The sequence below is a fragment of the Peromyscus maniculatus genome, chromosome 4, assembly GCF_049852395.1.
Source record: "Peromyscus maniculatus bairdii isolate BWxNUB_F1_BW_parent chromosome 4, HU_Pman_BW_mat_3.1, whole genome shotgun sequence".
In the NCBI taxonomy this organism is placed as follows: domain Eukaryota; kingdom Metazoa; phylum Chordata; class Mammalia; order Rodentia; family Cricetidae; genus Peromyscus; species Peromyscus maniculatus.
Window position 1 is genome coordinate 135,272,002 of NC_134855.1, and position 27,300 is coordinate 135,299,301.

Here is a 27,300-nt window from a genome sequence, read left to right on the forward strand (position 1 = left end):
GAGCCGAGGGGCCTGAGCTTCCTGCTCAGCCATTCGTTCATAGACGCCATTCCTCTGGTCCTCTGTCTTCAGCCTGTGGCCACGAGACCTGATGACCGTCAGTGAGAAGACGCTGACACACGGGGGTTTCTAGAGACATTCACAGACTCCTCATTGTACCCTGGACCTCACGACTACAGTTATGAGTACAGAAAGCCATAGGCACAGCTTTGCTTTCTTAATGATTAAACATAGACAGGGATGGCACAGTGGAAAAGTATAAGATGCTTGCTCCCTATTGCAATTAGCCACTTCAAATATACAAATGTGATCGGTCCAATAGGTAAAAACAGACAATCAACAATTCAGTGAACTCCTAACTAAGAAAGCCAAGGTAATGGATGGTGGGGTCAAAACAATGTAGGGGACCGGAAGACTCTGCTGAGATCACTGGCCCAGTTCTTGTCCTTTGTCCTGCTCTGCAGTCCTCCAACAGATCCATGACATGGCACAGCAATGCTTGCGTAGAGACGCCACCATCCGGCTCCCTGTCATACTAAGAGGGTCCTAGCTACATCATCCAACAGCCCTGCCTTTCTCTTCAGGTAGGGAAGTGGGGATGTCCCCAGGGAACAGTCACACTATTTAACTGGTGACTCCACCTGGGCGCAGACTAAAGTCTACAGACTAAACAGTAAAGCAGACATTTCCAGTGGCCACAGGATGTTTCTCTTTTACCACTGTGTCCTTACTGCTTACCGTTCAGAGTTCAAATTTTCCAAGGGACCAACCCAATGGTAATCTGGGAAAGAGGTCGTTCCCCAATGCAGAAAGGAGGAGACAAAGGCTCAGACAGCTCAAGTGACTTGTCCAATTATCAGAGCCCAACTTGTGTGTGAGGGACAAGGTCTCGCTGTGTTTGTTATTCCAGAACTCTAGGCTCGGGTGATGCTCTTGCCTGAGCCTCTTCTATTTTGGCACAATGTTCCTTTAAGGCTTAGAGAGACCTGCCATCCAGTTGATGGCTTACAGAAGTACCTGGAGAAGGCTGAATGGGACTAAGTGTGCAAATGGGATCACTCCCACCCAAAGTGATTGAGGAACACCTTGGATATCCTTAAAATGGAGCTAGTGCCTAGTCTTGTGAGCTCTGCGAGTGGCGGTCTCTAAAGAGTATTGCTGTTGTATTTTTAAAAAATCATCTCTTTATTTTTACTGTAGGAATGTCTTGCCTGCATGTGTGTCTACTGGCCATGTGTGTGCCTGGTTCCTGTGGAGGTCAAAAGAAGGCCTCAGATCTCCCGGACAGGAGTTACAGATGGTTGTGAGCCACTGTATGGGTGCTGGGAATCGAACCCAGGTCCTCTTCAAGAGCAGCCAATGCTCTTAACCTCTGAGCTATCTCTCCAGCTTGTTTTTTATTTCCTTTTAATAAGCAAAATGTTCTTTAGATGGTATTTTACCCAAAGGAAAGAGGATACCTTGGAAAGAATGCATGTCTTGTACGGAGAGCTCTTTGGTGGTCTGTATTGAAGACAACTAAGAAACTGCACTGCTATCTAAGTAAAGTCTCAGCAGCCCATTTCCCCACCTTGTCAGCCCGGGAACAAAGGTCACTGGAGGCCTCAGTTTTCCACCGATACTAGGCCTAACTGCCTTTTCTCATATTACGATAGTTCTCATATTAACATGTGAGGGGAAGATGTTTATCAATAAATAATGAAATAATCATCTACTTCCCGGTGCTGCTTCAAGGACCTCCTATGTGACAGATACCTCACTTGGCTCTCACAAGGGGCTGGGTACCACTGCCATCTCTTTTTATAGGTGGGAAACTGAGGCACAGAGATTATGCACCTTGACCACATGGCTAGGGGCAGCATGTGAACACATGAAGTCTGGCGTGTGCCATACACACCGCTCTCAAGCACTCTGAGATATGCCTCAGAAAGGAAGTTTCAAACTCAACCTGTTCGCTCACCTGGAGAGACGGTCTGCATTCTCATGCCACCCTTCACCCCGGCCCATCCTCCCTTCAGTCACACTCCTGTACACTAGGGCGGCCTCTCTAGGAAGTTTGCCTCAAAAGCAAAACAAAATGGCAGGTGAGCGCGTATCTCTCTTGTTTATCTATTTAGTTTGGAACTGAACCCGGGAAGACAGCCATTTATCTTCCTGGCGTTCAACAGCCTGTAAACCTGCAAGGTCACTTTTCCCTGGAACACTCTTAGCCGACAGTGTTTACGGGTTAGCATGTGCTAAGGAATGAACAGAGGTGCTCCTTCAATAATGAATGAAACTCTCTCCTTCTTTCTCCTTTTGGTCTTTTTGAGACAGGGTCTCCCAGGCTGTTCTGGAATTCAACAGCAGTGCAGAATGACTTGAATTACGGATCCTCTTGCCTCCATCTCGAAAGTGATGGGTTATAGGCATCTGTCCCCATGCCCAGCTGTGTGGCAGAAAGGCCACACAAGTCAACAACGATGCAGGCGAGGAGGGGAGCCACAAGAGCGAGCTGGCTATTACAGAGGGCAATGGCAGGCGTCTTCCCTAATTGCTCTCCACCTTTTTTGTTTGGCTTTGTGTTTTTAAGACAGGGCCTCTCGCTTACTGGCTTGGCCACACTGGCTGGCCAGCAAACCTCAGGGACCCTTTCTCTTCCTTCCCAGTGTTCGGATTGGAGACTTCTCTATGTCCCCGGCTTTTTACGTGGATGCAGGAATTTAAACCGGGGTCCTCACACCTGTGTGGCAAGCACTTCAGTGACTGGACCATCTTCCCAGCCCGAGTGAACGCTTCATGGTGGTGTAGGCCTTCTGAACAGAGAGGGAAGGAGTGTAGGAAGCCAAGGCCTCCACAAGCACCACAGGCCCCGACATGTACCAAGCTAGACGAGACAGGGTAAGGCCAGTCCTCCTTTCTCCAGAGAGGCTTCCTTTGGCAGGCGATCGCTTTGGGACTAAAGCACCACAGACAATAAACAGCTCCAGTTTCTAAAAGAGAAAGCTGTGCATATCTACCCAGGATGCCAAAGACAATGGCTTATTTGAAAGCCAAAGAATCTTAGCAAAGGGCACGGGACTGAGCTGAAAAAGGGGAGTGGGGTGATCATCTTTTATCCCCTGCCTCAGCTACTCACAAGGCCATGGCCTAGAAAAGGAGCGACAGATAGTTTACACCTTTTATTATTCTGATAGAAATGTCTCTCCTGGGAGCAGGCAGGGGTCAAAAGTCCAACACCAAAACTATATATCTTTATAAGTCATGAGCAAAAAAAAGCATTACAGCAGACAGTTATTAAAAAAAAAAAAAAGCCACAGTGACCAGCCGGGTAGGTGTTAGAAAACTCACTCCAAATAATTTATTCACCGAGAACCACAAAGGGCTTTCCCAAGAACAGCAATAACACCATTAATTTCCCTAGGACCCTCCCTTTCAAAGGGCTCCAAACACCACACATTTCATATTAAATTGTTCTCAAAGACTCCGAAATAAGGGCTTACTATTTCCCTAAGTGCAGATGAAGAAACTAAAGCATTCGTGCCCACCATGCTGTGCCCAGGCCACGCTAAGGGAGTGAGTCTGTTTGTGCCCGATCCAGGCCTCCAATACCACCCCCATCCCCAACGAAGATGAAAAACAGAATCTCTATCCTCCCAAACCCCAGCGTCCAGCAGTGCCCAGCAGATGCACACATAGTCCCCTGATGTTTATGTGAGACGGTGCTGAAAAGGCCCATACACAGCCCGAGAGCTCCCATTTACCAGTGCCTAATATGTTCCCAGCACTGAGCACTGTACTAAGTTCTATTGTTTAAGTCACCCAACAATGTGTGACTAATAGATGAAGGAATGAAGGCAAGAAGTGGCCACCTGGGCAGAGGCATGATTAGAACCTAGATCCACTTGGCTAGGGAAGTTCTGGAGCTGCAAGGTGACTGTTGGAAAACTGGAAACTGGCCTCTGGGCTTTTCAGCACCGAATGCCTACGTGATAGAGACAGACAGCAGGCACACACAGAGGGCTGCGCTGCATGTGAGAGGGCCTGGCCCAGGTCCAGAGGTGCATACATTAGTAGGGACTTTCCATCATGGGGACAGCTCCTGTGTCTTTCAAAAGGGAACAACAGAGCGCTCTCTGGGCAAAGAAGAGTTGAGAAGTCCTGAGCTCTTCCTGTTCTTCTGTGGGCACTGAAAATGTAAGAGCACCAAGGTCTTCAACCAGGTGGTCCACTGTTAACCAGCCCTGTGGCCTTTGCTCAGAGCCAGAGTCCCGCTGGGGAAGGGCCCTTTGTTGGCGATCCCTGAAGAAGGGCACAGCGTGGCGACAGCACCCAACAGCTGTAAGATCCACCATGCAAAAGCTCTATTTTGGAAGAAAGAAAATGCCAGACTTTCAGGAAAGAGAGCAGCAGGCCACAGTCCCAAGCCAGAAAGACTACTGAAAACCATGGCCAGTCATGAGGACTGCCTGAGCCCTAATAATAGGGAGACAGATGGAGGGAGGTTTTTAAATCTTAATCTCAACCTAACAAAATAGGAACAAAAACCTTTGGTGGAACCAGCTCGGACTTAACAGCAGCAGCTTGTTATATAATCTTGGGATCAGTTCACGTAGCCATCAACATACTCTATGATTCATTCATGTGCTCTATTATTATTTATGTTGTACCCACTTACAAAGTATATATGGTGGCTAAAAGGGCAGAGGCTTTGACACGGCCAGATCTGGCCTGTGACTCTGGTGGCCACGGGCACATGCTTTGCTCTTCCTCCTGGGTTCACCTCGGCTGTAAACCATGGATGGACTCAAGGCTATCCAAGCTCATCTGTCAAGTAGGACAGCAACGACTGCGAACTGCCCGGCGAACACTCTGGCTCCTCCGCAGTATACCTCTAACTCAGACAGAAGCCAACGGGGCACGGAGTGGAGTGTGCAAGAGAGGACCAGTGACTGGTCCCATGGGAGCATCTAAGTAAGGGAAGCTTTATACTCCTGGGAGTCACAGCAAAAGGCAAGTGCGATTATTCCACCGTTCTCTGGTTAATGAGGGGAATCTGTAAACTCATCAGGACAGAGAAAGTGCTGAGGTACTGTACCCTTGAGTAAATGCAAATACACATGCATATTTACACACACACACACACACACACACACACACACACACACACACACACACACACCATTCTTCGCCGCAGGAAGAGGGTGAATGGTCCTCCAGAGCCCTGCTGCCCCTGACACCACACGGCTGCCGCCTCCAGTGAAGCACTGCAAGAGTTAAAACATTTTTGTGCCAATATTTTAAGAGTGCAGAAGGTTCCAAATTACATGTAAAATAAACAATGCCAGACTGTGAAAACTCTTGGCTGCACCGTTCTCTGATGTTAACAAGAGTTTCTTTATTACTGTAACCTTTCAGAAGTGAATAAAAATTATTTCTCTGCCCTAGTTTTGCCCTCCAGTAAAAGTGAAGAGAACAGTGACCATGGAAAGAGCGGTACAATGACCCCTCCTGAAGGCTGGGGGCTGGGAAGGGGGCAGTTGAAAACAAAGCCTTCCATATATATTTCTTTTCCAAAGTGAAAAAAAAAAAAAAGCTGTTTTGTTTTGTTTTGTTTTTGAGAGTGTGTATGCATGTGTGGAGGTCAGAAGACAGAGTCAGAGGACAAGTTGGCAGGAGTCGGTTCTCTCCTTCCACCATGTGGGTTCCGGGGACAGACTAGAACTCAGGTCCTTAAGTCTGGAGGCAAGTGCCTTTATCCACTGAACCATTTCACCAACCCGGTCTTCCATATATATTTCTAATCAGTTGTTAAACATTTAGTTTGGGCTGTGGTGATCAGACTGTACAATGTCACATTGCTGACATTTTGTATGTAACTAAAACACTTACAGGCACAATAGAGCATTTGAGGATGCCCAAACCAAGCTAATACTACAAAGAAAATTAAGATCTAACCAGGACTCCTCAAATATTCAGTAAATCTCCTTACTCAGAAACTGAGTCTGAAGTGCTCTAAAAATAAAGCAGAGGCCAGATGTGGTGGTGCACATCTTTAATCCCAGTACTGGGGAGCAGAGGTGGCAGACTGCTCTAAGTTTGAGGCCAGCCTGGCAGGTCAGCCAGGGCTACAGAAAGAGACCTTTTCTCAAGACAAACAACAAAACCCAAAACAAGGAAGAGGGTTTGTGTGTGGCCAGTACTCAGGACAAGATATAGTAGACCCTCAGGTCAAGGAATCTGTAAATATCAGACATGTAGAAGGATCAAAATAGAGCCAGATAGAGAGAACCTGCTTTCACAACCACAGGAAAAGGAATAAGGCCAGCAAATGAAGTTAGACACTGTCCTCTCACGTCACTCTGTAACATTCAATTATGCAGAAAGCCATCCCCATGCCATCTAACCTGAGTGCTTCTCTTCTGGCATTCTCAGCCAGTTAAACATTGTAATTTCTCAGTATTATAATTACATTTATGTTTGTCTTCTGCTGGACTAGGAAGTCTTAGTCATCCTTGTAGCTCTGGTGCTTAACATAGAATCCGGAAGCTAGCAGGCCCCAATAAAATGAATAGATAGGCAAAATTTTGTACTTGATGAACTGCAGTTTAAAAAACCAAAAAGCAGAACATGAGCTCTTGAACATAGCATGAGGCAAGCTTTCTAGTCTTCCCAGATGTGGAAGGCTGAGTCTGGAAAAGAAGGTAGAGATTATCTAACTCACCTCTCAGGGACTCAAGGGGACCTGACTTAGGCAAGCTGCAGGCAGGCTACAACTCCTTCCTTTACACCACACCCACACCGCCCTTCATTAGGCTGAAATGGCAATGTTCAACTGCACATTGTGAGAACGCAATTTCATTATAACCAAGTAGGGGTTGCGATGAGGGCTCAGAGACTAAGAGGAACGTGTGTGTATTGCTCTTGAAGAGGACCCAAGTTGGATTCCCAGCACCCACGTCTAGCAGCTCACAACCATCTGTGACTCCAGCGCCAGGAGGCTCCGACACCCGCTTCTGGCCTCTTTTGGCGCTGCACTCAAATGCACATACACATAGACACATAATTAAAACTAAAAAATAATATATAACAAACTATGGATATCATGCTAGGAATTAGGATCACTTGATATAACAATATTGGGTCTCCACTAAAGCTATCAGATGGTTACCACTGGATCCAGTGAATCCCAAGAAAATAGAAACATGTTCAGACAAAAATTTAGCCCAAATGTCCAATGTGCACAAAGAAAAAAAGCAAAGCATGCTACAACACAAATGGACCTTGAAAAGATACTCAGTAAAAACAGCCAGACGTCAAAGGCTGCATATTACATTACATTCTGCTGATAGTCTGCTGAGGCGAAAAGCTCAGAATGGGTAAACTGAAGAGATGGAAGAAGGGTGGGGAACAGAGAAAGGAGTGATGTTATGAGCACAGGGTTTCTTTCTGAGGTGATGGGAATGTTCTGGAATTAGACAGTGGTGCAGGTATGTAACACTGCGAAGTTACGTAAAACCACTACTTATTCGTTGTGCTTGTGAGCAGGCGAGCATGTGCCACAGCTACACGTAGCTTGCAGAGGTCAGAAGGTGACTTATGGGGGTCAGTTCTCTTCCTCTCCCACTCATGCCCCTGGGATCAAACCTCAGGTCATCAGGCTTAGGGGCTGAGCCAGCTCATCAGCCAAAAAACCACATTCAAAATGTTGAAGGTTGGAAGAATTATGTATCAATTTTTTGTTTAATGAAAAAACGGAATTCCTCCTTTGAGGAGCTAACCATCCAGTGGGAGGAGCCAGGAGCAGTGAACTAAGGTAGGAAAGGACCAGCTGCTTCAGTGCCACATGACATGAGTTCCGGACGTCAGAGGAAGAAGTAGATGACAGCGGTCACCTTGATGCCAATCCTAGAGCTGTAGCTTTCATGGCCTTGTCATGCCACACAGAGCAGTGATGGGGCAGGGCCAAGCTGGGCTGGGGGAGCTCATGCTTATAACCATGGCACTTAGGAGGCTGAGTGAGACCTTGGAGAGTAAGTAGGGGACGTTTTGGGGTTTCCATGCAGACTTGGTTAAGTTACCTAAATGAATAAGTCTTCTAGAAGACCCCTGCGACCTCACTCCTGGAACCCTGTGAATGTTACTTTATACAGAAAATAAACAGATAAACCTGTTTTTAAGACTTTTAAGATGTGGAAATCAGTTGAAATATCTGGGAGGGCCCTATATGCAATTCCACACATCCTTACAAGAGAGAAGCTGAGAGAGATTTGAACCAGAGGGAAGAGGCCAGAGGCAGAGACTGGAGATGCAGCCACAAGTCAAGGGATGTTGGCAACCATCAGAGGCTAGAAGGGGGAGAAAACAGATTCTCCCCAGAACCACCAGAAAGGAGCATAGGTCTAGCAACATTTTGATCTCAGTCCAGAGAAAAAAAATTTTTCCTTCTAGGTTCTAGAGTCTAGGACTATCAGAGAATAAACTTGTTGTTTCAGGCCACCAAGTTTGTGGTAATAAATGCTATGGCCGCTACCGGAAACAAATAGAATGTTCTCTCCAGTCTTTGGCTTCCTCAACTGTAGCACAAGGGTCGAGCTCTCCTGCAGACAGGCAGTTTTAAGAGGGTAAAAGCCAAGCAGTTCTCGTGAAGGGCCTGGTGAAGAGACAGCACCGAGTGGATGTGGCTGTCACCATCTCACACGTTCTCATCCCGGGGCATCAGTATACACACATACCTCATGCCCCTGAGCAAGAAGAGCGCTAAGAACTGACAACGGACAGCCTGGGCTCCCCAGTCGGTTTCTGATTTAGACTCATCTCCCTGACTCTCCGTTAGGTAAAAGACAGGGTCAGACTAGGGGCTGGTTCTGAAACAGAAGGGCTTGTTTTAAAAATAAACCCTGTTGGGCCCTGGATTAGCTACTTTATTACTGTGATAAAACAGTGGCCAACACAACTTACAGAAGCATTTGGGCCTATGGTTCCAGAGGGTCAAAAGTCCACGACGATGGGGCAGAGGCAGTGTCAGCAGGCATGGCGGCTGGGGTGACAAGCTGAGGGCGCACAACCTCAACATCCTGAACTACCAAGAGGACACAGAGGAAGCAAACCTGGAATGGCAGGTGGCTTTGAAGCCTCAAAACTGCCCATAGTGACATACTGCCTCCAGCAAGGCCACGTCTAAACCTCCCCAAACAGTGCCACCAACCAGGGACCAAGTATTCAAACGTCTGGGTCCATAGGGGACAGTCTCGTTCACATACTACAGGACCTACTCCCAGAGTTCCTCATCCAGCTGATTCTTAGAAAATTCCAAGTGATGTTGAGGCTTCAGGTATAGGAACAAAACTCTGAGACTCTTCGGGAAGTTAGTTCAAAATTCCTTTTCAGGAGGAAGTCTAAGATTCCAGCAACATCTGATGTGTATAGCACTCCAGCAATAAACCAGTGTTGCACACGCTGAAACAGCCTTGGGACGAACTTCTTACCCTAAGAGGAAAGGTCTGAAAGAGTGACTATGAGGTACACGGTACAGACTAGTTTCTAACTTTTCAACTATGCAGAACAAGAAGTCTGAAACACAGTAGGAACAGGAAGACATGGTCCCCTTATCCAGCAAGCTGGCCCCCTTTTAATTTATCTTAATCCCACCTTTCTGCTTCTCCATCAGACCCCTCCCGTCATGCCCTCCTCAAGAAACACATCTAGGTGTCTCTTGAATTCATTTATTGGCTTTGCCAGGAGCAGCATAATACTGCCTTTGTTAGTCTCCTGGCCCAGCCTCTCAAACCGTGTTCAGCTCCCTGTTCTGCTCCTCTTAAAAAAACATAACTGAGGAGTCTCTGAAAAATAGTTGTAAGATCAACCGAGGCAAATTCACAAGACGTAGACACACTGGACTCTAAATGCCGGGGAAGGACAGAGTCACATCATCACTGGCATCATCTGCACCTGCCTTTTCTCCCCCAGTCTCTATTAGTTCTGCCTACGAAACCTCTGCTGTACTGGATTAGAAATTCCAAATGAAAAGGGACTTCAGGCTTGAGTCTTTCCAAGAAGCAGATATTTCCAGATTCAAGGAAAGCCACCCCCTTGGTCTCTGGTAACAAGACAGATGAGGAGGTAGAATTTGGGGGCTGGTATCAGGGGATACTGGGAATAGGAATGTCACAGCTATGGTCCTCATGCTTCCGTGTGCTAGCTGGATGATCTGGGGCAAAGCCACTGAACATTGCTGAACCTCAATATCCTCACCAAAAAATGGGAAGGAATTGATCCAGATCTGTGGTATTTAAGCAGCAATCTACACAGTCTTCGTGGATTGAAAGATCAGAGTTAAAGACTCTCCCAGGCTCTCGCTCTCCACTCAAGTCTGAGGCCCATTTTCCCTGTAAAGTAGATTCAGAGTATAACCACAGAAGCCATGAGGCAGGGTGAGAGGATAATGAACCTTTTGTTGGTGACGCTGGTGTAGGGAGAAGAGCCACAGAACAAATGCAGGTATGATCAGACATGACTGTTAACAGATGATAATGGCACACTCAGGTGTCTATGCTCATCCAACAAGCACGAGCCCTGGTGACAGCAGACACTCTGCTGCACACAACACCAGGGACACTGGGGACACCTAATGTGAGTTACCTGCATAAATCAACTAGGACACACCGCAGAACATTCTAGCTTATAAATTTGTACAGGGGGACTAGGGAGATAGAGGGCTTAGCAGGTTACGACCACTGGCTGCTCCAACAGAGGACCTGGGTTCAACTCCCAGCACCCACATGGAGGCTTACAACCATCTGCAACTCCAGGTCTAGGGAATCTGATGTCGTCTTCTGGCCTCCTCAGCACCAGGCACACACAGGTAAAATTTATATATATAATAAAATTAAAAAATCTAATTTTTTCAAAGATCTGCTCAGGGGCCAGGAGATGCTCAGTCAGTAAAATACTTGTCATTCAAGCCATTCGGATCCTCCGCACCTACATTCATCATTTGAGGTTTAAACACCTTTTTTTTTTCCTTTTGTTAAATCATTTGATAGCTGCAGGTACCAAAACATTCTAAGGAGTTTAGGAGGAGGGGGGGGATGATGTAATTGTATTTCAATTTTTAAAAATTGCAAATAAAACATTTAAATATTTTAATATTTTAGAAACATCTAAACAGTTCAATGTTTTAATTAAAAAAGAAAGAAAGCACTCAGGAGACAGAGACAGGAAGATCTCTATAAGTTTGAGGCCAGTCTAGTCTACATAGTGAGTTCCAGGACAGCCAGAGCTACATAGTGAGACCATCTCAAAAGCAAAAACAACAATAAAAACCAACAACAAAAAAACAAAACAAAGAAAGATAAGAGAAAAGAACACACTGGCTTATGTACCTACAAAAGGTTCTATACACACTGCCAAGATGTTTAAATTTGTCCCCTATGTGACGAGAGCACTCAGAGGTTTGTAGCATCAGAGGGACATGGCCAGAGGCAGGGCTTAGGAAGGCAGCCTCTGGCAACCCCACGTAGGAGGGCCGCCTGCAATGGGAACAGCCAAGAATTCCTTCAGAAGTGACTTGCAATAAGCAGAGATGATGTCGGAAGTGAAGCAATGGATCAGCCACAGTAAGACCTGGAGATATCCGAAGCATGGAACCGACAAGCCAACGATATGCAGAGAATGAGGCAGAAATCGAGGCTGACTAAGAATTCAGCTTAGGAGGCTCAACTGATGCTCGTGACGTCAGATGTGAGGCAGGAAGGATGTTTTCATGGAGCTGTTTGTCCTCTGACAAACTCCGGAGAGTGAGACTTATTTGGAAGAAGCATTGGCAGTTCCTGAAAGGTGAGCTGGGAAATGACTCTGGCTGGCTATATCTGTCGCTAGCACGTCCACCATGCACTCGCCTCTACTCACGTTATGACTATGGAACAGGGGATATCAAATGAAGCCAGGCAAAAGAAACAAGAAGGACCAGAGGGGAAGCTGGTCCCTTGACTGAGAGCTGAGCGAGGAGATTCAGCATGAGGGGCATTTAAGGAGGGTGTTTGTGGAGTGTGAGCATCCTGAGGCAGCCATCTTCTCACTGGTCCCCAGCAAGGGCTTTGAAAAAAATGGAATAAAGTCACTGTTCCTTATATAAATTATTTGAGTAGGGGCATCCAGCTAAATAAATGTAATTTAAAAGACCCAGGCAGGGGAGGGGGAGACCATTGCCGTAAACTGAAAACAACAAAGAGATCAAATTCATTTTTTTAACCTATTTGCTGAATGCCTTTTTTATACAGAGTTCCCTTTCTTCCTTTTTCAAGGATTCCAGGTAAAATGAAGTGGGTCTAGGCAGAGCCTGGGGGTGCAAGCTCCCCCAGAGGCTGAGGCAGGAGGATCAAAGTTCAAGGTCTGCCTGGGTTATGGAAGAAGCTCAAGGCCAACTCGGGCAACTTAGCAAGGCCCTGTTCTAAAAATAAAAAGCAAAAAGGAAGGCTGGGAACTTAGATCAATGATAGACTCATTTAGCATGCTCAAGGCACTAGATTGGATATCCAGCACTGAGGGGTGGGACAGAGACCCAGAGAGTCACTCAGAAGGAAAAGTGACAGCCATCAGACTAGTGTTCTGGGGGCAGGTGTTCACTGGGGGCTGGCAAACTGCCTGAATACCTCCTCCAATGCTCCTGTCGGCTTTTAAGGATTGGAAGTTGGAACTCATGGGGACAGAGAGTGTACCTCAGGGGTACATCCTCTGGACTCAGCTCAAATTCATGAGCCAACTCCCAATGAAAAAACTAATATTTAAAACTAATTCTTGTCTTAAGAATTTAGCTTTGGGGCTAGAGAGACGGCTCAGCAGTTAAGAGTGCCCCTGCTCTTCCAAAGGACCCAAGTTCAGTACCCAGCATCCTGTCAGGCGGCTCACAACCACCCGAAACTGCAGCTTCAGGGGATCTGACACTCTCTTCTGACCTCTGTGGACACACCTGGCACACCCACACCCCACCTCCACACACACACACACACACACACACACATACTGTGGCATATGCACACCTGTACACATATGCACAGGCACTCACACAAGTAAATGTAATTTTAAAAAACCACAGTTTTTCTCCCCAAAACTAAAACAGCAGACAAATATCCTCAGAAAAAAAGGGCATCTCTGTGCCCCATTTCCCCCAATACCTATCCCAGGCCTCCAGAACTGTCCGTTTTCCTAATTCAGATATTTACTATTTAGCCAACAGGTAATTATAAGCACCCTGGAGACTACGAAGAGGGATACGGATGGTCCTGACCCTCTGGAATTCATCTCGAAGATAGTCAACATGCATGGACAACCACGACATAAGAGAAGGAATAAAAGTCCACAGAAGGCCACATAAATTACTATGGTACTTGCAGCAAGGGAGGACCGGATTGGCCCCATTCTGGTAGAGGCACTGGGGATGGACTATGAGGACACTAATGCACACACTGAATGAAGGGAAGACACCAGACAGGAACAGCAAGGCAAAGGCTTGGCTGGAGGCAAGGGACGGTGAATCTCACTAAGTGCTTAGTAAATGCCAGGCTTGTGTGCTAGAAGCTTCTCGTGCCTAAGGCTCAAGAAGCACTGCAGGAAGTGAGTTTGGAGCAGTTGACACAGACTACAGTGTGACCAGAGAGGATTCTGCAACTCAAGACACTGGGTCTGACCAGCGAAGTTCACCAAGGGACCAGTTTGCACCAGAGCTGTCCTACCCGCTCTTCCCTCTTTCATCTCATCGAGCAGCTCAGACACAAAGGGCAGAGGACCAGGCAGTGACGGGAGGGTCGTTCTCACTCTAGAACACCGCTAGCAAGATGTCATCTAACTCAAGTCTTCCTGAGGCAACCTGAGTGTAGGAACCACTGATGAGGATGAACTGTAATTCCTTAACTACAGCCTAGCCCCACCCCTTCCCACCTGGGCTTGGAAAGCTTCAACCTGCTCAGTGAAGGCGTAAGGTGGAGATGTCTGGCGGAGCAGAGCTGACAGGAAGCCATCTCACCAGCCTAAGGTTACGTTAACACGCTGAGCCACTGCTTTGAGCTAATTCGTGTTTGTTTTTGAAGTTTGGTTGAAACGTCACAAGTGGAAAATTTAAGTAAAGCACCCAGTTAGCCCCAAGACTGGACACACCTGGTGCAAACCCAGCAAAAGAAACTTACTTCATTAGTAGGAGAGGCCGAGTGAAATTTACATCTGAAATCCGCCTGCAGCGGGAGAAAGCACTGGGGCCAAAGGGCTGTCTGTTTTCACAGCTGTGTGAAGTCCTGGTTCTCACTCCTACCAACACTCAGGAGTGCGGCAAGGGCCAAGGAAAAATGGTCTCCAGCCCTTCAGCTGCACCTCGGCTCACAAAGGTTTTTAAGAACCGGTTAATGAAATAAAACAAGACCAGATGAGGTGATATAATGAACTTTATTTCCACAGCTAATTTATATGTTTAAATCCCAAATATTGAAATATTGGGGTTTTTTTTCCTTTTAAAAAGTCAGAACACTAAATTATCGATGTGATTTTGTAACCTCAAATTTAGCAGTTGCTTTTTGTCCTGGCTTCACCAATGACACATGAGTCTGCGCCATGGGCCACCACAGCTGGGCTTCTTAGAAGCCGATGGAAAGCCAAATTTCCCCTTGTAGGAGACCAGAACTCGAATACCAAATGAGCTCTTGATTGGAATTCTAGTTTCAAAGGATTCTTGATTAGAATTTCTGACTCGTCATCAGTTTCAAAAGGCACTTCTGGCTCTTGAGCTTGGCCACACCCACCACTCAAAGTAATGGCTTCTAAGAATGCTTTGGCATGAGAAAAACCACCACAACACTGACTGGCTTTATAAGTTGTACTTTTTTCTGTGACTTTCCTTACAGAAGTATACCTGGAATGCCAAATAACACAGAAAGATTTGCAAATTACCACCTTCCAATCTGGATCTTCTCACAGCTGAAAAGAGATGTGGCGGCCATGTAGCCAGCACCTTGGACCTGCTTCTGTGTGTACTGGAGCACAGGGAAGTCAAGGCTTGTCCACTGTGGCAGCACCAGGCCAGCCTCTATCATTCCATCTAGTGCTTCTCTCAAGTCTCATGTCCCACTGCTGCGGGCGGTACAATAACCCTGAAAGCCCCTGGACCTGCACACGCTCACAAAATGTAAGGAGTTAATATACAACTGCCTTCCCTATAGAAAAGGCGCCTGTTTATACCATCAAGATAGAGAGGGGGTGTCAAATACAATAAAAAGCAAGCACACTAATTACCCAATTCTTCTAAATGTCTATTTTTAAAACACCACCTTTCATTTACAGTTTTTGTAACTAAGCCAGAGCTTGGGCATTTCTCTTCACAACGGTAATTTAGGAGCCTACACTAGGGGAATCACTAACATCTTGCTATTTTAAAATACGGTTGTCACCTCCCACACCCCTACCAACACAGGCATAACCTGGAAGCTTTGTTAGAAGAGTGGACACGCCGGGCGTTGGTGGCGCACGCCTTTAATCCCAGCACTCGGGAGGCAGAGGCAGGCGGATCTCTGTGAGTTCGAGGCCAGCCTGGGCTACCAAGTGAGCTCCAGGAAAGGCGCAAAGCTACGCAGAGAAACCCTGTCTCGAAAAACCAAAAAAAAAAAAAAAAAAAAAAAAAAGAAGAGTGGACACACTAAACTGGATATGATGGTGGACACCTGAAGGGACGTGGGAGCAAAAGGACCACCAGAGATCCAAGGTCATCCTCGGCTGTGTAGTGAGTTCAAGGTCAGTCTGGGTTACATGAGATCCTGTGGAAGAGAGAGACAGAGGAGAGGAAAATCTCTCAGGGCTGAAGCTAGGGCTCAGCCAGTAGAGTGCTTGTCTAGCATGCTGGGTTCACTCCCAGGACAACATAAAGGGGGTGATGGTGCACACCTACCATCATGGCATTCAGGAGGTGGAGACAAGAGGATCAGAAGTGTAAGGTCATCCTGGGTTACAGAATGAGTTCAAGGCTACTCTGGAAAAGAGAGACAGAGAGAAAGGAAAGGAGGGAGGGAGGGAGGGAGGAGGGAGGGAGGGAGGGAGGGAGGGAGGGAGGGAGGGAGGGAGGGAGGGAGGGAGGGAGAGAGGGAAAGCATATTCCCTGGCTCTGGTCAGAAACGCTGAATCACATCTGTACTTTATCAAGGTCACCAGATAAACTGTAGATACACTAAAAGGAGGAATATTATACTGCCCTATAGGATGGCACAGTATCTAGAACAATCCAAATGGACAAAAGAAAGGAGAAAAAAATTCAAAAACTCCTGAGGACTGTACAGAAAGGAATAAATCAAGTTCCATTTATCTACTAAGTTACCTTAAAACAGGATCTACTAGCATCATGGTGCACACTTTTTATCCCAGTACTTGGGAGGCAGCAGAGGTGGGTCTCTGTGAATAAGAGGCCAGCCTGGTCCACATAGTAAGTTCTAGGCCAGCTAGAGCCATCTAAGGAGACCCTGTCCAAACAAACAAATAAGCAAACAAACAAACAGAATACAGCAGAGGCTGAAGTTTACCATATGCCCTCACTCACTCATCCTCCTTATCCATTTGAAGTCACCACATAAGCAAACAATAGAACGGACCAGTCTCCTGCTCTCATAGCTTACGATGGAGGAGGGAGATCACACACAAAGGCGCAAAGTGTCAGCTGCTGTTTCATAGGGAAGAGAAAATCAGTGGGAGAGGGTGGAATTAAAAAATTCCTGTGGTCCGGGAGTCAGCAATTTCGGGATTATTAGGCTATTTAGGACAGGACAGCTGTGGCTCACATGGGTCTAGTGGTCCCACTGCCAGCGGAGTTCAGACAACAGAGATCAGCAAAGCAGGTTCATTGAGTCAAAGAGCCACTAACGCAAGCCCTGGCAGTCCGCGCAGGCTCTGGCCGGCCAGAGGGTATTACTGGCCGTCATTAACAGGGTGAGCGGAGATGCCAACACCACTCCAGTCCATGTGTCCAGGATTGAGTAGTAAACACTTGAGGATGTAGAAAATCCAGCTTATGAGTCGCTCAGTCTGCTGACCTCCCTCTGGACTGCAAAGAAAGCCAGCGGGCATGACAGTGGGAGAAACGCAACAAAAACCTAAGAGGACAGTTGTAAACAGAGCTCAGTACTGGGCCAGAGACAGCTCAGCGGTTAAGAGTACCACTTGTTCTTCAAGAGGACCTGGGTTCGGTTCCCAGCATCCACATGGTGGCTCACAACTGTATCATTGAAGGGATTGGAGGGCTCCTGCATGTACACAGCACACATACATACATTCAGGAACACACACACACACACACACACACACACACACACACACACACACATTAAAGAGTGTGAGCGCTCACTCGTGACTTCAAGGCAGACGGTGACGGTAACAGCTACAGCTGATGTTTCATTTTCTCAGCATGAACAGAAATGCCGATGGCATGCTGTCCCCACAGAATGGCACGTAAATGTCCATAAAGATACTTAAAGGCAGACCCATATTTATAGTGCTTCCTACACTATAGTTCCTTCAAAGACACAAGAAAACCCTGAACCCAGGATCCCAGGAGGAAGCCATCACCTAAATGCATGGTATTAAGTCTCAAAGGCTGCAATTTTACACAGAGAACAAGTACACGAGATTAACAGACAATAGCATAGGAGTCTGTGAAAATGGGCACTGTAACACAGGTCAGCCATGACTGAACACCCATGCAACATGGAAAGGCCTCCAAACAATGGTGCGCTAAAAAGAGAGTTGCATGGAAGTACAGAAAGAATGAGATCATGTATGATAAAACATACACACATGCATAAAACTCAGTACCATTTATTTTCTATAACTAGCAGTCATTTTACACATACACACACACATACACACACAAACATGCATGTATGCACACACGCACGCACATGACCGTAAGTTCTATATTCTCCCCTCTCAGGCTAATTACTAAATTTACTAAAGTATTTATTTTCAGCAAGTATTTTGCCAAAATCTTCTAGGTTGCCAGTGACCGGAGTTTTCTTTAGGTCCTAGGATAGCAGACCCCATACTAGGATCTTCCCATAAGGACTGACTTAGAGAGTCAGGTGTGGTGGTACATGCCTATAATCCTAGCACTTAGGAAGTGGAGGCAGGAGAATAGAAGTACAAAGCCATTCTTGGCTGTATAGCAAGCCCATGGCCAGCATATATGCATCCACGTCTCAAAGATATCAAAACCAATCAACCAATCAACCAAAGAACTTAAAAGGGGATCTAATTCAAACACTGAATAAGGTCAAAGGCAGTGTCCTTAAACTAGATTAACATTTGTTCCCCATTCCATCCTCTCTATCACCATATCCTATCTACTTCTGTATACAAGATGTCCTCATACCAACAAACCACAATAATGTGCACAAACCCATAAAGTATCTGTGGTATGTCAGGCTTCCAAGGGGCAAAAAAAAAAAAGGGACTATAGCTGAACTGCCTCTTTGACATTAGGCAACATTTCACAGAAATCCAAAAGCAAAGGTACCCTAAAGCAGAAAGAACGCCAGACTCAGGTCAGACATTCTTTCCTCACAGTTGTCCGGGATCGGCATCCGCAGGCAAGCGCTTACCCCCATGACTCTGCCTCGCTGCTCCACGTCTTCCCACATAAAATGAACTATGATCCGGCACATGTATTTTCCAGTTCGGCCTTCCTGCTTCATTCGGACTAGACACATCCTAAGTAGAAGCAAAAAACAGTGGCTGGATGACTGCATTTTTTTCACACAATTTATAGAAGAATGATTTTAACATGGCACACTGAATCAAAAATTCAGCTGGTCTTTAACTCGGCTATAATACAGACACTGTGAGGGGAAAAAAAAAAGTCCATCTGAAGTGTGCAGTTGAAAAAAACTTGTGCTGGACAGTTGTGGTGCATACCTTTAATCTCACCACTTGGGAAGCAGAAGCAGGTGGATCTCTGTGAGTTCCAGGACAGCCTGATCTACAGAGTAAGTTCCAGGACAACCTAGGCTACAAGGAGAAACCCTGTCTCAAAAAAATAACAACAACAACAACAACAACAAAAAAGGCCAGGCGATGGTAGTGTACACCTTTAATTCCAGCACTTGGGAGGCAGAGCCAGGTGGATCTCTGTGAGTTCAAGACCAGCCTGGTCTACAGAGTGAGTTCCAGGACAGGCTCCAAAGCTACACAGAGAAACCCTGTCTTGAAAAACAAAAACAAAAAAATAGAAAGAAAAGAAAAAAATTTTACATATCACTCATGATAATATAAGTACCATGAACCATGAAAACAGGGACACCTCAAAAGCCTTCTTCACACATGGAAGAAATCATATGTAGTTGTTAGAAGAGAATCAAGTCTAAATTCTCCATTCAGCTGAGGAAAATATTTGTTCACCACTACAGAATTTTTTAAAGGTGGGCGAAGAATTTTCCTGTCTAGTATAGTAGCCGCTAGCTATCAGTACTTTAAATATGGCTACTCCAAGGATTTCAAAGATACAGTAAGAAAAAGAACCACATTTTAAATATTGCTGTCACATTGAAATATTACTTCCATGTTTAAATGAAATCTATTACTGAATTAATTTCAGGGGCTGGGAGATGGCTCAGTGAGTAAGAGCGCTTGCTCTACAAACATGAAGCCTGGAATCAGAATCCCCACACCCACAGAAAAAGACACCCGTGGTTGGGCATGCCTGCAACTGTAGGGCTGGGGGCTGGAGATAGGTGGCGCCTGAGAGCTCCCTGGTCAGGGGCTTGGTCCAAACAGTAAGCATCAGGTGCAGAGCAATAGAAGAAATATAACATCTTCCTCCCGCATCCCATGTGGTACATTCATTTGCATGTACCCCCACCACCACCCTCCACATACTCCACACATTAAAACTAACATTCTCTTCAAAGTCACTTTCATTTCTTTTTACTTTAAAAATGTAACTAGAAATGTAGAAAATTTTCAATTATATTTGTGGTGTGCATGCTACTTTTCTTGGCTAATGTTTATTTGGCATACAGATCACTGAGAATATTACAATTATATTTTTATAATTATCAAATTGTTCTCCCACTAGATGTAAATTCCATTGAAGGCAAAGGTCAAGCTTGTTTTTGTTTGTTGTTGTTTTGTTTTGAGACAGGGTCTCAGTATGTACCTCTGGTTGCCCTGGAACTGGAACTCACTCTGTAGACCAGGCTGGCCTCAAACTCAAGAGATCCACCTGCCTTTGCCTCCTGAGTGCTGGGACTAAAGGTGAACACCACCATACTCAGCAAGAATTATGTCTTTTTATTAATTTAAAAAATATTATATTTAGGGGCAGAAGAAATGGCTCAATGGTTAAGAGCACATTCTACTCTTCCAGAGGACCCGGGTTCAGTTCCCAGCACCCACATCAGGTGGCTCACAACCACCTGTAATTCAAGCTCCAGGGGTATCAAGGCTTCTGGCCTCCTCATATACCAACACTCATACGCACAAACCCACACACGGGTACACATGCATATACATAATTAAAAATAATACAAATGTTTTGCAAGTATTGTATTTAATTATACAAAAGAATATAATCAAGGTTACTAACTTTTCAAAGTAGTTCCTAACATTCTTATTACCATACTAATTTCTAATGTTTTGAACTAGCTATTAAGCGACTGCAACAGACTGGTCACCTGAAAGACAGTTCCTGCTATAATTTCAGAATATTTTATCCAATTCTATCTTCATACAAAATCTGCCCATTAAAATCAACTAAAAGGGGGCTGGGGAGATGGCTCAGCAGTTAAATGTATGTGTGTAGGGATCTGAAGAAGTCCTGAGTAAATGAAGTCCTGAGAGAATATATATTTTGACACGGGAATGGCCACATCTCAAGGATGCCCAGAGCCTCAGACCCATGAGAAAACTTTGGCAAAGCTGTGACCCATATGAGCCAGGCTCAAGAGAAACACAAAGCTTCTCTTGGGAGTCAAAGCATAGACAATTATTGGTGTTCCACAAAGACTAGCAACTGCAACTTCCTCCTCCATGAACACCCTGAGACTCCTCAACTATACAGACCTCCTACTGAGACAGGCTAACCCCTCCCCTGGTGCTATACCTAATAAACACGCTGAGGTTGCAGGCTGTGGAGACTGCAGTTCATTAGAGAACCCCACTGGATCCAGCTTCACTGGACATGTGTCTGTCCGTTTGTCCTTCACTTACTGCCCCGAGTAGCCTGCATGTGCTGCTATTGCAGAGAACCCGAGTTCAGTTCCTAGCACCAACACTGAGTGGCTCACAGTGGCCTGTAACTGTAGCTCCAAGGGATCTTATACCCTCTTCTGGACTCCTTAGGTACCCATACACATATGCATAAATAAAAATAAATCTTTAAAAACTAGCCAGGAGTAGTGGTATCTGCCTTTAGTCCCAGTAGAGGATCTCTGTAAGTTCAAGGCCAGCCTGGTCTACACATCAAGACTCTGCCTTTAAAAAAAAAAAAAAGAAAAGAGAAGAGAAGAGAAGCAGTCAGCAGGTTCATGTTCCGAGCAGGCTATGAGGACACATATATGCAAATCCCAATACACGGAAGGTAGAGACAAGAGGATTGCAAATTCAAGGCCAGCCCGAGCTACAGAGTAAGACTCTGTCTCACTACACTCCTTTGTAAAAGAAAAATCTACAAGCAACAATGGAATGACTCCAATCTGACTTGCCTCAACATCTCTGTGAATGACTAAATTGGAAGAAGAAAACATACTTATCAAATGGGCAGATGACAAGCTGGGCAAGAGAACAAATATGCTACATGACCCAACTATGAACCAAAAATATCTCCACAAGTCTGTCTCAATGGGCTGCACCTTACAAGAATCTCAACAGGGGAAAAAAGGTCCAAAGGTCCAGAATATATGAGCCACACCTACCAACCAACATAAAAAAGCCTTTAAAGATGAAGGTAATAGAACATGCTCGATGCAAGTCAAGAGAATAATGATGCTGACCCCAAATTAATGTGCTTTTAGATACAACTGAAATATGTCCTCAAGTGTGCAAAGCAAGACTCTAAATCCGCTTGGAATAGCAGCATCTACTGATTCTAACTTTGAACATCGTATCTGAAGAAATGAGGTTACAGTCATATTAAAGAGTAAGTTCTGATCTATTGCACAGTAGTGTGACTACAGCAACAATAATGTAATATATTTGAAAATGGCTAGAAGAGAGGATTTTAAAAATCCTCACTCCACAGAATGATCTGAGATGATGGGTATGTTAATGACCCTGGTTTGATTGTAACACAATGTACATATGTGTCAAAATATTGTATAATCTATAAATATATACAACGATGGGCCAATTAAAAATAAAATTAAAATTAAGAAGACGAGGAAGAGAAAAAAGATGAAGGAGCAGGCTGGCAAGGTGGCTCAGGAGGTAAAGGCACTTGCCCCCCAATTCTGATGGCCTGTCCAGCAGCCAAGTACCTAAAGATTTAAGTAATTGAACAGACAACTTCAAAATGTACAAAACTCGCTAGTTCACACAAGGAGAATAAATGTTTAGTGAACACGAAACCTTTTTTATTATTATTTATAGGCAGTTGTGAGCAGCCCAAGTTGAGTGCTGGAAACCGAATTCAGGTCCTTTGTAAAAATCGTACCTCCCTTAACCACTGAGCATCCCGGACCCCGAGCACAAAGCTTTCTGAACAAAGGTTCACTGCTGATCTCAGCGGATCTGTTGGTATTTTCATTCATTAGCCTCTGACTCCAGTTAGTACCCAATGTAAGACCTTGAGACAATAATGAGCAGGCTGTGAGAAAGACTGGACTACAGTATACAATAGAGAGCATATTTCAAAGTAGGAATGCACTGAGGGAAGTTCAATAGCATTTTCTTTATAGGCTTTTTTTTTTTTTTTTTTTTTTTTTTTTTTTTTGTTTTTTGTTTTTTGTTTTTTTTCGAGACAGGGTTTCTCTGTGTAGCTTTGCGCCTTTCCTGGAGCTCACTTGGTAGCCCAGGCTGGCCTCGAACTCACAGAGATCCGCCTGCCTCTGCCTCCCGAGTGCTGGGATTAAAGGCGTGCGCCACCACCGCCCGGCACATCTTTATAGGCTTTTTAAGAAGTTAATCAAATTGTTCTTGTCAGCCTCTCACCTGAAAAGACGCAATGTGTTCTGATGCCTAAGTGTCATAGGAGGCCAATTCATCAACGGCAATAGTGAGGTAATGGAATTCTTCATTTATTTGAAAATTCTGTAGTCTGTTACTACACCTGCCCGCTGGGGTTTAAAAGGCATGGATTTTTTCTAACCATAAACTTTCTAACTCTATCAACATGAGGTGAAGGGTCTGGGGGTTCACAGCACAGCTTGTTCTACAGCCATTATAAGATAATAGTCAGCTCAATGGTCATCTGCGCTACCAAGGTAATATACAATGAAGGTCCTCTCAAGCTGACTGACGAGTTAGCCCGTGAACGGAAACTGAGCTGCTCCTGCATGTAGGTCTAAGGTGGAATGACTAGGGATCACAGTGACGGCAAAGCCAGGAGTCCAGCTCTCAAGCCGTGCGTCTCCTAGGAGAACCAGAACAGGGCACACACAAACAACAGAAAGGGGCTGGTGAGATGGCTCAGTGGTAAGGGCACTTGCTGCCATGGCTGACTGCCTCGAACCCACATGGTAGAAGGAGAGAATCGACTCCCAAGGGCTGGCCTCTCAACTACACATGCACACCATGGCACATACGCACATGTATGTACATACACACACAAAATAAATAAATATACGCAAAACAAAAGAAGGCAGTATCCCAAGAAAAATATGCAATGGAGTTCAAAAGATTATCTGGGAGGGATGGGATCTGAGGAAGCTTGATGGGAAGGAAACATATCTGGGCCTGGGAGGATGGGCTGAAGCAAACAGCACAAAAGGCCAGGGCCTTCCAAAAGCCAGAACACGGAGCAAAGGCAGGCCCGTGGAAGAAGTCAGCACATGTTGAGGGAACAACCAAGACCTAACTTTGTGACAGGGTAGAGTGTGAGAAGCAGGAGAGTGAAGCCAGAGAAATCCTGAGTGGCTTTGAAATGTCATGCTGAGAAAAGTCTGAACCTTTCTGGACTAAGCAGCCAATGGCAAGTCCCTGGGAGAAAAGATGTAATGAGATTCCATCTTGGCACTCAGAGCAGATGAGTCACCGAGAAGTTAGCTCTTCCTCCCAGCCTTAGCCCACAATTAATATCAACAACACCAAGGCTGGAAAGCGACAAAGAGGAGGAAGTCTTTCTTTTGTGGAACCAAGGTCATTGTCTGGAAACACAAGATTGCCCTGCCTTTTGAGTGAAATGTATAAACAGCGATATTTGTTATGAACCACAATCTATCTTTGGTGCTCCCAATAGTTTAGGAAATAGTTTAGTATTGAAGGCTATCAACAAAAGAAGAGAAAGTTCAAATTATTCCTAAAATACTGCATCAAATTAGTTCATATGTGGCCGATGCAAAGCACTTCACACTATAAAGCTCAACAGCAAATATCTCCTTAGAAGGCCAAGAATCCGTTTTTTCTCTCAGCGTATGTACTGAAGGCTCCTGTGTTGTCAGGAAAAACTAAGAGTCCGACCCACAGGGTCCTCCAGCTACCACGCTGACTAGAAGCTCATCAATTTGCCCCAAGTTCATGAATCAAACTCTGTAAGAAGTTAAGAAGCAAAGTCCCACTGTAAAGAACGTTTGTACTTACTCTCTTAATAAAAGAAAAAGGAGGAGGAGGAGGAGGAGGAGGAGGAGGAGAAGAGAAGAAGAAGAAGAAGAAGAAGAGGAGGAGGAGGAGGAGGAGGAGAAGAAGGAGAAGGAGAAGGAGAAGGAGAAGGAGGAGAAGGAGAAGGAGAAGGAGAAGGAGAAGGAGAAGGAGAAGGAGAAGAAGAAGAAGAAGAAGAAGAAGAAGAAGAAGAAGAAGAAGAAGAAGAAGAAGAAGAAGAAGAAGAAGAAGAAGAGCTGAGGGCCACGCCCACACGGTAAGACAGGCAGCTGTCTGGGATGTCCAATGGGCAGTTCAAGGCCAGCTCCTAGAACACCCTACCTTGCAGCTCATCACATTCAATTCTGCTTCTCCTCTGCTTAGGAACTGCTTTGAACAGATAATACAAGGAATGAAAAGGAAGATTCCTTTCTAACCCTTCCCAAGCCGTCTCCTCCCAAGAGCAGCTACAGCAGCTGGTCCTCAGGAGTCCTTCTACATAATCTATACACACACAGTACCAGTGTCTAGTCTTCCTTTCTATACCCAGCGGCAGCTTTTCCTTTCTTCACCATGGTAGCATCTACACACACTATTCTGACATTGAGAAGGGAAGAGGAGAATCCCCGGACACTCACTGACCCTCTAGCCTAGCCCATGCAGCACAACATCCGGAGACTCCATCTTAAACAAAATGAAAGGTGAAGACCAACACCCAAGGTTGTCCTCTGCCCTCCACACAGGCACTGTGACATGTGCACACACACACACACACACACACACACACACACACACACACACACACACACACACAAATCCCAAACAGTGAGAGTGACATCTGCTCTAGGCAGAATACAGCTTGTCTGGCAATTTTTAATATTCTAAAGATGACTAGGAAAGAAAACAATTAAATAGCAAGAGAGAGCAAATGCTAAAATGAACGGCTGACATTACTGCATCCTAAGCCCCTGGCTAAGTGCTGTAGGGCATTTCTTTCTTGCTTTCATAGTTTTGCTATATAGATAGCCCTCAAATTACCATACGGGACATAGTAGCCTACACCTGTAATCCCAGCTCTCAGAGACTGAGGAGGACCTCCATTAGGTCAAGTTCAGAACTAGCCTGAACCACATATCAAGTTCCAGATCAGCCTGGCAGAAGTGTGAGACTTTAACACATACATATACACACACACCAAAAACAAAACAAAACAAAACAAAAAAACAAAGCACGTGGGGGGTGGGGGGCGGGCAGGACAAGACTCCTCCTGTCTCGGCCTCTGCATCTCTGATATTCCTACTGTCTTGATCTCACTGTTGAAAGAACTCACATCTTCGCCTGGGGCTGGAGCAGTTAAAAGTACTTGTTCTCCAGAGGACCAGGGTTCAATTCCCAGCACCCACAGGGTAACTCGGAACCATCTGTAACTCCAGTTCCAGAGGATCAGATGTCCTCTTCTGACTTCCAGGGGTCCTAGGCATGCACATGATGCACAGACATACATGTAGGCAAAACATGCACATACTTAAAATAATAATTTTTAGCTGGGCAATGGTGGCATAGACCTTTAATTGGGAGGCAGAGGCATGCAGATCTCCGTGAGTTCAAGGCCAGCCTGGTCTACAAAGCAAGCTCCAGGACAGCTAGGGCTACACAGAGAAACCCTATTGGGGGTGGGGGGGAGGCAGATTTAAATGAAAAATTAAGAAAGAAAAAAACCCCACATCTAGAGCAGTAATCCACCCAAAGTTACAGACCTGGAGTCAGCACTGAGCCCTGCATCCAGAACTACACTAAGGCAGGTTTGTTTGCCTCTCTCACAGACCAGAACAAGCCCTCCATAATCTACGGACTGTTTTCTCTTTAATCCTCACAGGGCATACTTCAAGTTTTAAAACTAGCATCACATTAGAAAAAGCATATTGGGGGACTGGTGAGATGGCTCGTGGCTAATAGCCCTGGCTGCTCTCGCAGAGGACCAGAGTTCGATTCTCAGCACCCACAGATCACATATAACTCCAATTCCAGGGGATCCGATGCCCTCTTTTTACCCCTGAGGGCTCCAGGTGCACATGTGATTGTACACATATATTTATGAACACAGGCAATGCATTCATATACATAAAATAAATCTTTAAAAATTTCTTTTTAAAAGAAAAAGCATATTGGAGAACAGGAGAGATGGCTCAGTGGTTAAGAACATGGTCTTTATTTAGTCTGCTCTTCCAGAGGACCAAGGTTAATTTCCTAACACCCATGTCAAATGGCTCACAACCTCTTCTAACTCCAGTTCCAGGGGATATGATATCTCTGGCCTCTGGACATGTGTACACATGTGCACTTCCCCCTCCCCCCCACACACAAACACACACTCTCTATACCTAATTAAAAATAAAAAATATAAAATCCAAAATGGAAAAAACACATTGGAAGGGAAAGAAGCCTAAACTGATGCAAGCCTTTCTATGAGAACAAAAGCCACTCTTGGAAAGGAAGAAACTCAATTCTACTAAAGATACATACATACCCAGGTATGATGTTGCAAGCCTGTAACTCCAGCACTAGAGAGAC

The 27,300-nt window shown here is 45.4% G+C and overlaps 1 protein-coding gene across 2 annotated transcripts in view; it reads right to left on the reverse strand.

The window, feature by feature from the left end:
- The window catches only part of Uqcc1 (ubiquinol-cytochrome c reductase complex assembly factor 1), an 88,950-nt gene that overhangs the window by 18,613 nt on the left and 43,037 nt on the right, over positions 1 to 27,300 (reverse strand). For both annotated transcript variants that reach the window (XM_006988259.4, XM_042276590.2), the window contains one exon: positions 18,603 to 18,711. In XM_006988259.4, coding sequence (XP_006988321.1) covers positions 18,603 to 18,711 — 109 coding nt within the window. The remainder of the gene's footprint in view (positions 1 to 18,602; positions 18,712 to 27,300) is intronic.